General features: G+C 36.2%; 1 protein-coding gene across 5 annotated transcripts in view; it reads right to left on the reverse strand.

Annotated features, from left to right (window-relative positions):
- SWT1 (SWT1 RNA endoribonuclease homolog) overlaps positions 1-12,137 on the reverse strand; it is a 152,790-nt gene that overhangs the window by 14,454 nt on the left and 126,199 nt on the right. For 4 of the 5 annotated variants that reach the window (XM_072648385.1, XM_072648382.1, XM_072648383.1 and 1 more), the window contains exon 18: positions 5,214-5,278. In XM_072648385.1, coding sequence (XP_072504486.1) covers positions 5,214-5,278 — 65 coding nt within the window. Of the gene's footprint in view, positions 1-2,152; positions 2,326-5,213; positions 5,279-12,137 lie in introns of those variants that run through there. The other variant, XM_072648386.1, reaches the window with a different exon arrangement.

Raw genomic sequence — 12,137 nt, forward strand, 5'->3', positions numbered from 1 at the left:
AATATTTACTAAACACTTATTTGGAGATCTCAGGATCAGTGATCTTACTGATAGGAGTTCTCCCTCCAATTGTAAATAAGGCTTTGAAATAGGACTTTGTGGAGGAATACACACAGAGGATGGGGGAAAAAACACCATGGGAGATAGAGCAAGGTCACTATATTCAAAAAAAATTACAATTTACAATAAAATACTTAAAAAAAAACATTACAAGGAAGTATGTAATAAAGGAGTGGTATAGACCATTTCTGTAAATATATAGAGAAAGACCGTTGGTGGCCTGAACTGGTTGTGGAAGGCTTCACAGACTTTCAGTTGCACCTAGAAGAAAAGGCAGGATTTGGATAGAATCTGAAGAAAAAGTCTTTCCGGAATATAGCAGTGGAATAAGAAATGATACGAAAGGCTGAAGGATGAAGTCACACTGTGAAGGGCTTTGATTGCTTTCCTGAGGAGCTTAGATTATTCCAGAAGGAATGACACAACATCACTTTTTGCTGAAGTATCCATCTACCTGAAGTATCCTTCTTGGTGCTTCTGCTTCAAAGAAATGCAATTCTTTTTAAGTGAGATCTTAAAAATGTACAAATCTTTTTCTTTTATTAAAATGAGCATCTAATTTATTTCTACTTTTGGCAGAAAATAAGAGTTAGTCATGAAGAATCCGTGAAGTGATTACGGTATGCTAACTTACAATTTATGACTTAGTATATATGTCCTAGGGGTTTACCTAAGCCACAGAAGTGTTGTTTCCTGGGTCATAAAACTTAATAAATATCACAGGCAGGCTTTTATTCCAGGTATTTATGACTCCAAGTCTAGCACTCTACTATAGAACATTACCTCTGAAATAATATCTTCATCAGGATTAAGTAGAAAATGCAGTTTACCGTTATTACAATTGAAGCTTGATGGGGAAAAACAGGAAATTCAAAGCTAAAATGTGTTATCTCTATCACTTTTAGAATCCATCAAAATATGTGCTCTCATTATGTTCACACTATGGACAACATTTCAGTTAGCACACTGAATTAATTTAGAATGTGATTGGGTCTCAGGGTTACTCAATCACTGAATTATGTACTGTGTGAATAGTGAATAATTGTGACTGTTACATCTCCAGGTTCAGAGACTGGATTACTATTGCCATTCTGTCAGTCCTGGTCTGCTCTGATTTATTAGAAACAAGAGAGTACACATAACAGAGTGAGAAAATATAACCTACTACTGACTATATTAGCTATCTTATATAAACTACTAAAATTAATGGAAGAAAAGCCACAATTTTTTAGAGTTGTTTAAATATATTGGTGCACATAATTATTGCCTTAACCAAAACTTAATGCTCAACTACCAAAAAAAGGTCAAAATGGCCAAAAAAGGCCAACTGAGGTCCACATTTAACATTTTTTTCTATTTTCTATTTTATTTCTATTTATTGGTCTCCTTCTCATCCCATATTCCTACCATAACTTTCTTCCTAATTCAAAGTAAACAAAACCAAACAAACTTTTTTTGGATTGTGGTACATATATGTTAAAGATGTGGCTTTGTTCTTATTTTTTTAAAGATAATTTTGAAGACCTTTCCTTTACATGTTAGGATAAAGAATTTTAAAAGCCCTTTCTATGTGTCAAGCAGTGTGCTATGATTATAAATAGGCAATGTAAGAATCTGAGGAAAAAAAAGTAGGGAAAAGGGAGCAGACAAGCCAATACCAAGCATTTATTAAATACTTATTATGTGCCCAACACTACACTGGGTGTTGGGGATACGAACACAATAATGAAGCAGTCCTTGCTTTGAAGGAACTTAAACTCCACTGCATTAAAAAAAAAAACCCCACCATCATTTCACTAGCAGACCCTAAAACAAAAACCACAACGAATACCAAGTTGCAAAACAGAGATACATAGTAATTTCTTAGTAAAGTTTTTTGTTTCATTGTCTCAGCTTCCTCTAACCTAGACCTTCATCTGCCTCATCAAAGTGTTTTTTTAAAGCATTTAACATTAAATTCAAGAATAGTTTTACTACTGGCTATGCCCTCTAGCACCATTAACTGATTTTCAAAGATAAAATGTAAGGCATGTAATCAAACTATGAACATTCATAATTGACTGGTTTCACAGCAAAAGTCAAAAAGATGGACACAATTCTCCAAATAATTCAGTCAACACAGAAATATTTTTCACTCATTTATATGCATAACTCTAGAAAGATATTAATTAGGCAAGAGGAAAACTGAATACACTGTAATGAAATAAGTAACAGAAATCTGTTTTCCCTTGAAAAATCCAGTTAAAAGCCTCAGTCTTGATTTGGCTGTAGAGACAAAAACCAAAACAAATGACTGGTTTGACTAAGTCAATTAAAAAAATCTATCTTGCTAGATGTTTTACTGTACTTACCAGTTCAGTTTTATCTAAACAACTACCGATTTAAAAAAAAACTGCCAAAGCTTCCACTATTTGATGGAGCTTCTCTAAAATTCTTCTTAAAGGGATGGAGATGTATTATTTGTGTACATGCAAGGGCTGTTTCTGACTAAATCCTTTCACTTGAAGACCTTTTGATGTTCAATACTTACCTTATTTATATATCTTGTAGCATGCTTCCTCATTTAAAAATGAAAAACAACAAATACTCTACAGTGTATATCTGGGTCTTTATTCTCCAAGGCTATGTCTTGGAGACTCTGTGCTACAGATCAGGAACTCTAGTCTAGTCTAATCTTGTGGAGACTACTGAGCAAGTCCCCATACTCACAAAACAAGCACAGTTCCAAAAGCATTCTTAATGAGAAAATGGCAGCATTTTTTGTACACATTCTGCCTGAGGCAGAAGACTTTGGCTTTGCCAGGTACATTTTTGAACTTGATGTCACAAACTAGTATTTAATTTATACTGAAAAATGACTGTCCCTTTTCAGTTTTCTTAAGAAGTTAAAATTAGATCAACACACAATGAGAATTTATTCCTTCTACTTCCTTTTTATAATAGCTAAGACTGGCTAATGTGCCATCCTAGGCTTCTGAATAAAATGCCCATATGACCTTAGGAAAGGAATGGATAAGCAAGTATCCCTCTAATAAGAAATGAAAAAACTTGAAGGTGTTTGACTGCAAGAGATTTCAGAAGTCAACCTGAATTATAATCATGTAATGAGATCTTCTATTTTCCCCCTTGCCTTACCAAGTGCAAGTTTTAATCAAGGGTACTTTCAACCTGAAACATTCTCTTTCTGCTGTATCAGGTTCTAAACACAGTCCCCATCATACCATGACAACCCCATCCCCCAAGCATTTATAACCGCCCTATAGCATTAAAACAAAGGCCTTTCTAGAGATGTGTGGTTTCCACATTGACAATTCCCTCCTTTACAGTCAATTCTGGAGACAAGAAACCATAAAGGAACTAAAAACTCAAGCACTTTAAATAGTTATTTGCTTTAATATTCCCAAGGAAGTAATATGTACACCAGTTAAATGTGATCTACTTCTGCTTCCCCCACTGGATCTCAGGGAAACTGGCAGACATTAATATTACTCCATTTAAACGCTTTAAAAATAAAAGGGGGGTGGGAGTTTCCGTTCAAACTTACCTATCAAACATATCTGGCCCTATGTCAAGTAAGGGAAAGGGGAATTAAAGGATCTCCCTTTCTACTTCATCTTCTGAGGTCCTAGTAGAGAAACTGAATGATGGGGTCTATCTCAAACAGACACAGGAAGCTGCATTTATAGTCTATGAAAAACTATGCAAAATGGAAGTGTGCCATAAAATCCAATTGCTTTTAAACAGCATCAGGGTCGTCTCACACAGAACCTAGGTATTATTCAATCTTTTTCCAGACCAAAAGCACACACACACCCTTCCTCCTCACCCCACCATCCCAGTCCCAATAGTCTCTAGTCCAGTAGTCATTTTGTTAGCAAATGCTATAGCTCATATAACCTAGCAATTGGAAAAAAAAAAAAAAGATGGGTGACTGTTACCCTAAAAATACCGCCAGCATAAAAAAATTAATTCATAAATACAAAGACATTAGTCAAAAAGGAAAACTAAAATCCAAATATTTTAAGCATGTTGGAGAAAACTGTTCCTCCTTTAAGGAATTTCCCTTGTAATCTAAATTGCTTGGCAACCTGAGAGGTTTAAGTGACTTGTCCAGAGTCACATAGCAAGTCACACAGCAGCAAGACTTCAACCCAGACCTTCCTGGTTCCAAGGTCAGCTTTATCCACTACACAAAACTGTCTTTCAATAATTCATGGACCTAAAGAGTATTCCTCTTTACATGGTAGTAACACCTCTCCCAAAATTCACCCAGCTAGTTTTGTTGGAATTGATATAATATGTAACATGCTCTTAGCTTTGTCTTTGCAAAGAGTGCTGGACTTGTAACTAGAACTCCCTTAATTAAGCTCCAGAGCTACAATCCCCAGTCAAGTCACTTAACCCCTCTAGTATCACTTTCCTCATCAGTAAAATTAGTATTTTGTGTGCCAACCAATACCCATATAGGTGCTGTGAGCAAAGGGTGCCTTTAAGATGTAAATTGCCATACAAACACAAGTGATTATTATCATTTGTGTTACTGAAGAATCTAGTTATTTAACAGATCCAAACTAATAACATAAGGAAGAAACAAAAGGCTTTAACTTTCTTTTGTAAAAACACTATTCAGTTGTGTGTCAGATTGAAAGCAAAATATTTTTTTAAAATATTTTCAATTTTTCATGTAAAGAATTGGTATCTTGGTTCTCATAGGCTATAAATATCTTAGAAATAGCCTCAGTTAGTTTAGAAAAAGTGAGTGAACAGAGCTAGAATATTTGTCTACAAAAGGAAGTACCATTTCAAGGAAAATAGTGACTCATCCTTAGTGGCTTCCAAGCCTATATGAAAACTTAGGTACTAATGATGAGAATGGAAAAACTCTAAAATCAACTATAAAATGAAAGCAAAAACTACATAATACTGATCTGACAACTGGTTAATCTGCTTTATTATTTAGTATTTTCTGTCAAGGTCAATTATTCATTACAAAACAGACTTAGAGCAAAAAGAGGAAATGACTAATTAAACATATGATAAGAACTGTCTAAAATCAAAGCAGCTCAAGGTAAATTGAAAATCATGGCTGCTCCAAGCAACTTTTACTTTAGCAGGCTGACTCTGATTATAGTTTTATATCATAGATGACTTACCGATATTCAGCCTGTGACACACATTCGTAAAGTTCCTGGGCAGTAAAGTTGATATAGCTATTGGCCTAAGGAAAAGAGCAAAAGTATAGTTATTAAAACTGCATGCTAAATTAAATGACAAGTGAGAACCCAATTAGAACAGCCCAGTACACTGAGGTGAGAGGATTTAAAATATCTAGATATTTAATAAAAATTAATGAACACATCTAGCATCATAGAGAAAACCCTCCACATCCCTCATACTAGCTAACCTTCAACACATTAGGAAACATTGCAGTCTCACTATCATTCTCCCCAACCAATTAGTGAACTCAACGATTCCAAAGCATAGTTCTGGACATAAAGGTAGCTGACAGCACTGCGATCCCCACAAATCACCATCCTTGAACCTCTAAAAACGAGACAGCATTTCTAACACACATCAGAGATGGGGCCAACTTCAGCATTGCCACACCATCAACCCAAACTGAAACAGATTAGTGATCTGCAACATCCCATTCCAATCTCTAGCTGGCTGTGAAGGATATCCTTTTATAAATCTGTTTTGCACACACAGGTCTTATATGTAGGTTTCTTTTTATGCTTTCTAGTGAAGACACTGGGTTTTCTAGATGATCATTCATTTGGAGAGATATTTGCCAATAAATAAAGGAATTAAGGTGAATAGGAGAAAGTGATCAAGTTTCCTCATTTTTAAACCTGAACTTAGGGATCCCTTAATATAGCTGATGCAGTAAGTGGCCCTAATTTACCAGGCCAGATGAACTACATACTATATGTGACTTTGAGACATTGTCAGTGATCTTTCAAAGACTATAGAGAGCTGAAAAGCTACTACTGAATTAAATGCAGTCCCAACTTTCCAACAGGGAAGAGGAATAAGGCCTGCAAATTATAGACCAGTGACCTTGACTCTGATTCCTGGCAACATTCTAAACCATGTAGTTACTGAACATCTAGAAAAAGAAATGGTGATCACAAAAATCCAATAAGGTTTCATCAAGATCACATTATGCCAGTCTGATATATTTTTCTTTTTTGCCATGGTGACTATATTAGCAATTGAGAATATTATAGATATAACTTACCTAGATTTTAGCAAAATATTTTAAAAGTCTCTCATGTTACTCTTGTAGAAGGGATAAGAGATGTGGGCTAGATGACAGTTCAATTAAGTTGATCTAGAGTTAGCCAAATAGCTTGGAAAGAAGCCTTCAATGGAGTTCTCTGACTACGTGTTGTTGAATATTTTTAACAATGACTTGGACAAAGACACGGATGGCATAATTATCATATCTGTAGATGATACAATGCTGGAAGGGAGAGCTAATAAACTGATGACAGTTAAGATTAAAAATTATATTGACAGAATAGAACAGTGGGCTGAATTTTATAAAATTTAATAGGGACAAATATAAAGTCTCATGCCTGGGTTCAAAGAATCTGCTTTATAAGTAAAAGACTGCTATGTGTACATAACTAGAGCATTATTACAGTAATTCATCTGAAAATGATCTAAGGTTCTCATGGATTGCAAATTTAATATGAACTAATGAATAACAAAAAGTAATACAATCTCAGGCTACATTAAGAAAGGCATAACTTTCAGGAACTAGGTGATAGTACCATTCTATTCTGTCTTTATTAGAACACAATTATTAGAATATTGTGTTTAGTTCTGGGCACTATATAGTAAGGAGATTGTTAAGTTAGAGAGTTTCTGGAAGAAAGCAGTCAGGAAAGAGAGAGGGCCCCCTAGTTCATAAGACAGGACAATTAATAAAACCAGAGAAATTTAACCTGCAGAATGCTTAGGAAGAATATGAATGTTTGCTTCAAGTATCTGAAGGGCTGTAACATGAAAGAGGGCCTACACCACTTCCTCATGGCCCCAAAGGACAGAACTAGTACTAATGGGGTAGAAGTTGAAAAGAAGAAAGCTTAGGTATGTTGTCAGGGAAACTGCTTTCTTTATAATTAGAGCTCATGCAAAAATGGAAGGGGTGGACTCAGAAGACAGTGGGTTCTCCTCACTGAAGATCTTCAAACTAAAGTTACATGACCCCCTGTCTGATCTGTTGTGGAGATGATTCCTTTTAAGACATGGCTCTGAGGTTCTGTGAAACACTGAACCTGATTCAGTAACAGTCAAGGACCTTTATCTTGTTCCTTGTTAAGTTCTCCCTTTACTAATACTGATCACAATCACTTGAGGATTTACTAGATAGAATTCATGAGTTAAGAAGACCAGAAAATTCATTATTCTGTGATCAGTTTAGCAATGAAAATCTTTAAATTTAGTTTGGCTAATTGATCACAGGAACTGTACTCTCAACTTTTCTTGTTTGTTAAGATCCATCAGAGTTGTCTCTTTTGCTGGTACAGACTAGAAAAAATCAAGCTTAACTCAAATGCTATAATGAGGCACAGCAAGTGAAATTCTGTGAATGAGTTTAATATTGTAGATGAATTGTTTATTGATAAGATTTACATTTTAATGTATTACTACAATTGTTTGTTGTTAAGATTTATTTAATACCACAAGAAAACCTCAGTAATTCTGAGATACAGGTAAAACGGCTAGTCTCTCTTAATGAAAAGTCTGACTTACAGAACTTAAAAAAAGTTTAATGTATTTTTGTTACTATCAAATAAAGTATATTTGGTACATAAAATATAAGTAGGTATGAATGAGTCATATTAAATTGGTTAATAAAATTAATGATTCTATGTGATGATATAAAGTCCTTTAAAATACAAAATTATTAGACCAAAGTCATAGGCATTTTGGAAAAATTCATGATTTCTTAAGTCCTTAGTTTGAGAAAGCTACTGATTTTAGGCTGAATTAATTTTATTTGTGTGGAAGACTTCAAAAATTCAAAGAGAAAGAAAATATTTTTAACTTCTTACGTAATATGGGATAGCAATTAGGCTTGTAATTTCAGTGGTATAGTCAACTCCCAGGAAAGGAAATTCCTTTTACCAATTAGAATTAGAATTTTTTTTTCAACTTATAGCATTAAAACTAGAGAACTGAGAGGTTAAGTGGCTTGCCCAAAATCACAAAGGCAGTCTGTATCAAAAATCAGAATTTGAATCCAGATCTCTGGTTTTGAGGTTAAATTCTCTACCCACTATATCACATTGCTCTGCTTTTACATAATATGGTGCTTAAGTGATCATAAATTCTCCGAGTTCAAATTAATAAGACATTTTCATGTAAGTTACATGCTGGAATAATGTCTGACTCAATTAAAAAAAAAAAAAGATGCTCAAGTAGATGTTAATGCGGCAAAGAGAAAAGTACTTTTAAAAACAAAAATTACCTGCACCGCAGATCATGTCTTCTATGAAGGCAAATAGATTTCAGCAAAAATGTCATGGTATGCTCATGTAAAATACATCTTTTTCTCTAGAGCAGTGGTGTCAAACTAACAGAAATGAGGGACACTAAACCATATTTACAAAGGACCCAGTAGACCACATATTGACTCGGAAAACCATCTGTTAACATTACCTACATTCTATTGTATTTTTATTTATTTTGTGAAATATTTCCCAATTACATTTTAATCTGGTTTTTAACCTCACTCTCACTTAGGAGTGTTGTTCATGTCTGACACTTCTGCTCCAGAATTTCTAAAAATGATAAAAGGTTGTTATTGTCCAGTATTTTCAAGACCCCATTTGGGGTTTTCTTAGCAAAGATATTGGAATGGTTTGCCATTTCCTTCTCCAGCTCATATTACAGATGAGGAAACTGAGACAAATAGGCTCAAGTGACTTTCCCAGGGTCACTTCAGAGCTGGCTTCAAATTCTTCCTGACACTTGATACCTAGCAGCTTCCTCAAGTCTCAGTTTCCTCATCTATTTTTTTAAAAATGGAGAGGGTCCCAACTGATCAACAGTCAAAGGATATGAACAGGCAGTTCTCAAGAGCAGAAATCAAACCCACGAATTTTCAAATATAATGCTTCAGATCACTAATAGTTAATGTAAATTAAAGTAATTCTGGGGTTCTACCTCACACCACTATCAAAAAGCTGACAAAAAAAGCAAACTGATGAAAGTTGGAGGGGTTACAGGAAAACAGGCATAGTAATGAACTGTTCATGGAACTGTATGTTGGTCCACCCATTCCAGAAAATGATCTAGAGCTGCTCCCAAAAATTACTAAACTGCACATACTCACTGACCCAAAGACACAACTATTAGGTCTATACTCTCACAGACATCAAAAGAAGTATGAACGAAATTTGTTTGAAAAAGTTTCTTGCAGCTCTTCTTGTGGGGGCAAATAATTTTAAACTAAGGAGGTTCCCATCAACTGGAGAATGGATGAACAAAGTATGGTATATGAATATAAGAGAATACTATTTTACCATGTGAAAAACATAGCCACAATATAAAAATGATCAAATCTGAAGTATTTAGGAACTCTTATCAACACAATGATGCAACCATGATTCCAGAGAACTGATAATGAAGAATATTTACATCAAGATAGAGAGGGAAGGGACAAAACAAGTAGAACAGGATGTACATTTTTGGACATGGTCAGTGGGGGAATTTGTTTTATCTGATTATGAATATTTACTACAAAGGTTTTTCTTTTCTTTCAGTTAAGGCGGAAGGTGGAAAAGAAAATAGATGCTTATTAGTTTAAAAAAAAATGTATTAAGAAAGGGGGGTTGTAGTAGATGGTCTCTACAGTCCTTTCCAGCACTAGCTCTCTGATCTTGTGAACAAAGTCTGTTTCCAAATACATCATGATGCTAATGACATAATACCTACAAATGTCACTTGAACTCTCTAATTACCCTCTCAGCCCATCTGTAAAATGAGGGGGCTGCACTTAATGTCTTTTAATATGTTTCATATTAATACACATTTAAGCTATAAATCTGTAATCTTATGAAATGAAGGACAAATCAAACTGATGCAGCATGTTTTCTTTGAAATTTGATAAGTGATTTGATCTGAGCTAAACCTTTCAGAAAACAAATGGTTCTTTACAATTCAAAGCACAGTGGTACTTGCCTTCTTGTCCTACTCACATTCAAGGTCAAGGCAACATAATCCACAATAATCCCAATCCCTATTACTTTGTGTGTTTTATCCTTGAATTAAGGACCACTGACATTCCCAGTGCTGCTCCAAATGTCAGCATCCACTAAGTATCCAAACTGAGATCACCAAACATCAACACTACATAGATGACAGGCTTCAAGATGAAAAAAATCAATTTGCTCTCCAACAGCTGTCTTTTATGGAAAATGTCTGAATGGCTGAACAAGTTGTAGTATATGAATATAATGAAATACTACTGTGCTATAAGAAATGATGAACAGGAAGACTTCAGAGAGGCCTGGAAGGACTTCTATGAACTGATGCTGAGTGAAAGCAACAGAACCTGGAGAACTCTGTACACAGCAACAACTACAGTGTGCTAGAGATTTATCTCTTCACAGCAATGCAAGGACCTAAAAAATTCCCAATGGACTCTTAAGGGAAAATGTCTGCCACATTCAGAGAAAGAACTATGGAATTGGATCACAGAATGAAGCAGTCCATTTTCTCTTGTGTTATGTTTTGTTTTCATGGTTTCTCCCATTCATTTTAATTCTTCTATTCAACATGACTAAGGTGAAAATGTATTTAATAAGAATGTATGTGTAGGCAGAGCCAACATGGCAGAGTAGAAAGACACACATATGCAGGGTCTCCCCACACAGCACATAAAATACCTGTAGAGAGGGACTCTCAACAAATTTTGGAGCAGCAGAAGTGGAGAACAACAGAGTGGAGGAGATTTCCAGCCCAGGGTGACCTGAAAAGGCCCACGGGAAACGTCAGTTGCACCAGATGTGGAGCGGAGTGGAGCCCAGCCCATGGCTTGTGAACAGCCCTTGGGGGCAGAATCTCCAGTCTCGGAATCCCCAGTCGCAGCAGCGGTCCGCAGATCCCTCAACCCACAGGCACCAAAGGTCAGTGATGGGGTTTTTTCAGCTGGCCGGGAAGGGAGAAGGGCCTTCTCATAGCTCCAGCCTCAGGCAGCAGCTGCAGAGGCCACACCAGGCAGGCAGTAGGAATTCTCAGGGCAGCCCCTGCGGCAGCCCGAGACCATTGCTGGATTGTAAAAACCCTTGGGGGCACTGAGGGAGCTGGTCTTTGTCTCACACTGAATGGTGGCCCTGCCTCCACAGCTTGACTGAATCCCCACCCCCCACCACCCACCCAGTGCTAGCTTGGCGGAACTGGAGGTCAGGTGCCTGTAGAGAGGAAACTCTGCTAAGATTCTGAGCACAAAATTCCTTCCCTGCGCCCAGACCAGTACAAGCTTGACTGTGCCACCTTGGAGGAACCAATATCTTACAGGTCCTCAGAGTATACCCTGCTCTTGACAAAGGACCCAAAAGTCAAGTCACTGGCTGGGAAATGCCCAAAAAAGGGAAAAAAATTAAGATCATAGAAGGTTACTTTCTTGGTGAACAGATGTCTCCTCCCATCCTTTCAGATGAGGAAGAACAATGCTTACCATCAGGGAAAGACATAAAAGTCAAGGCTTCTGTATCCCAAACATCCAAAATAAATATTCCATGGGCTCAGGCCATGGAAGAGCTCAAAAAGGATTTTGAAAATCAAGTTAGAGAGGTGGAGGAAAAACTGGGAAGAGAAATGAGAGAGATGCAAGAAAAGCATAAAAAGCAGGTCAACAGCTTGCTAAAGGAGACCCAAAAACATGCTGAAGAAAATAACACCTTGAAAAATAGGCTAACTCAACTGGCAAAAGAGGGTCAAAACGCCAATGAGGAGAAGAATGCTTTCAAAAGCAGAATTAGCCAAATGGAAAAGGAGATTCAAAAGCTCACTGAAGAAAACAGTTCTTTCAAAATTAGAATGAAACAGATGGAGGCTAA

Source organism: Notamacropus eugenii, chromosome 2 (genome assembly GCF_028372415.1).
Source record: "Notamacropus eugenii isolate mMacEug1 chromosome 2, mMacEug1.pri_v2, whole genome shotgun sequence".
Taxonomy (NCBI): Eukaryota; Metazoa; Chordata; class Mammalia; order Diprotodontia; family Macropodidae; genus Notamacropus; species Notamacropus eugenii.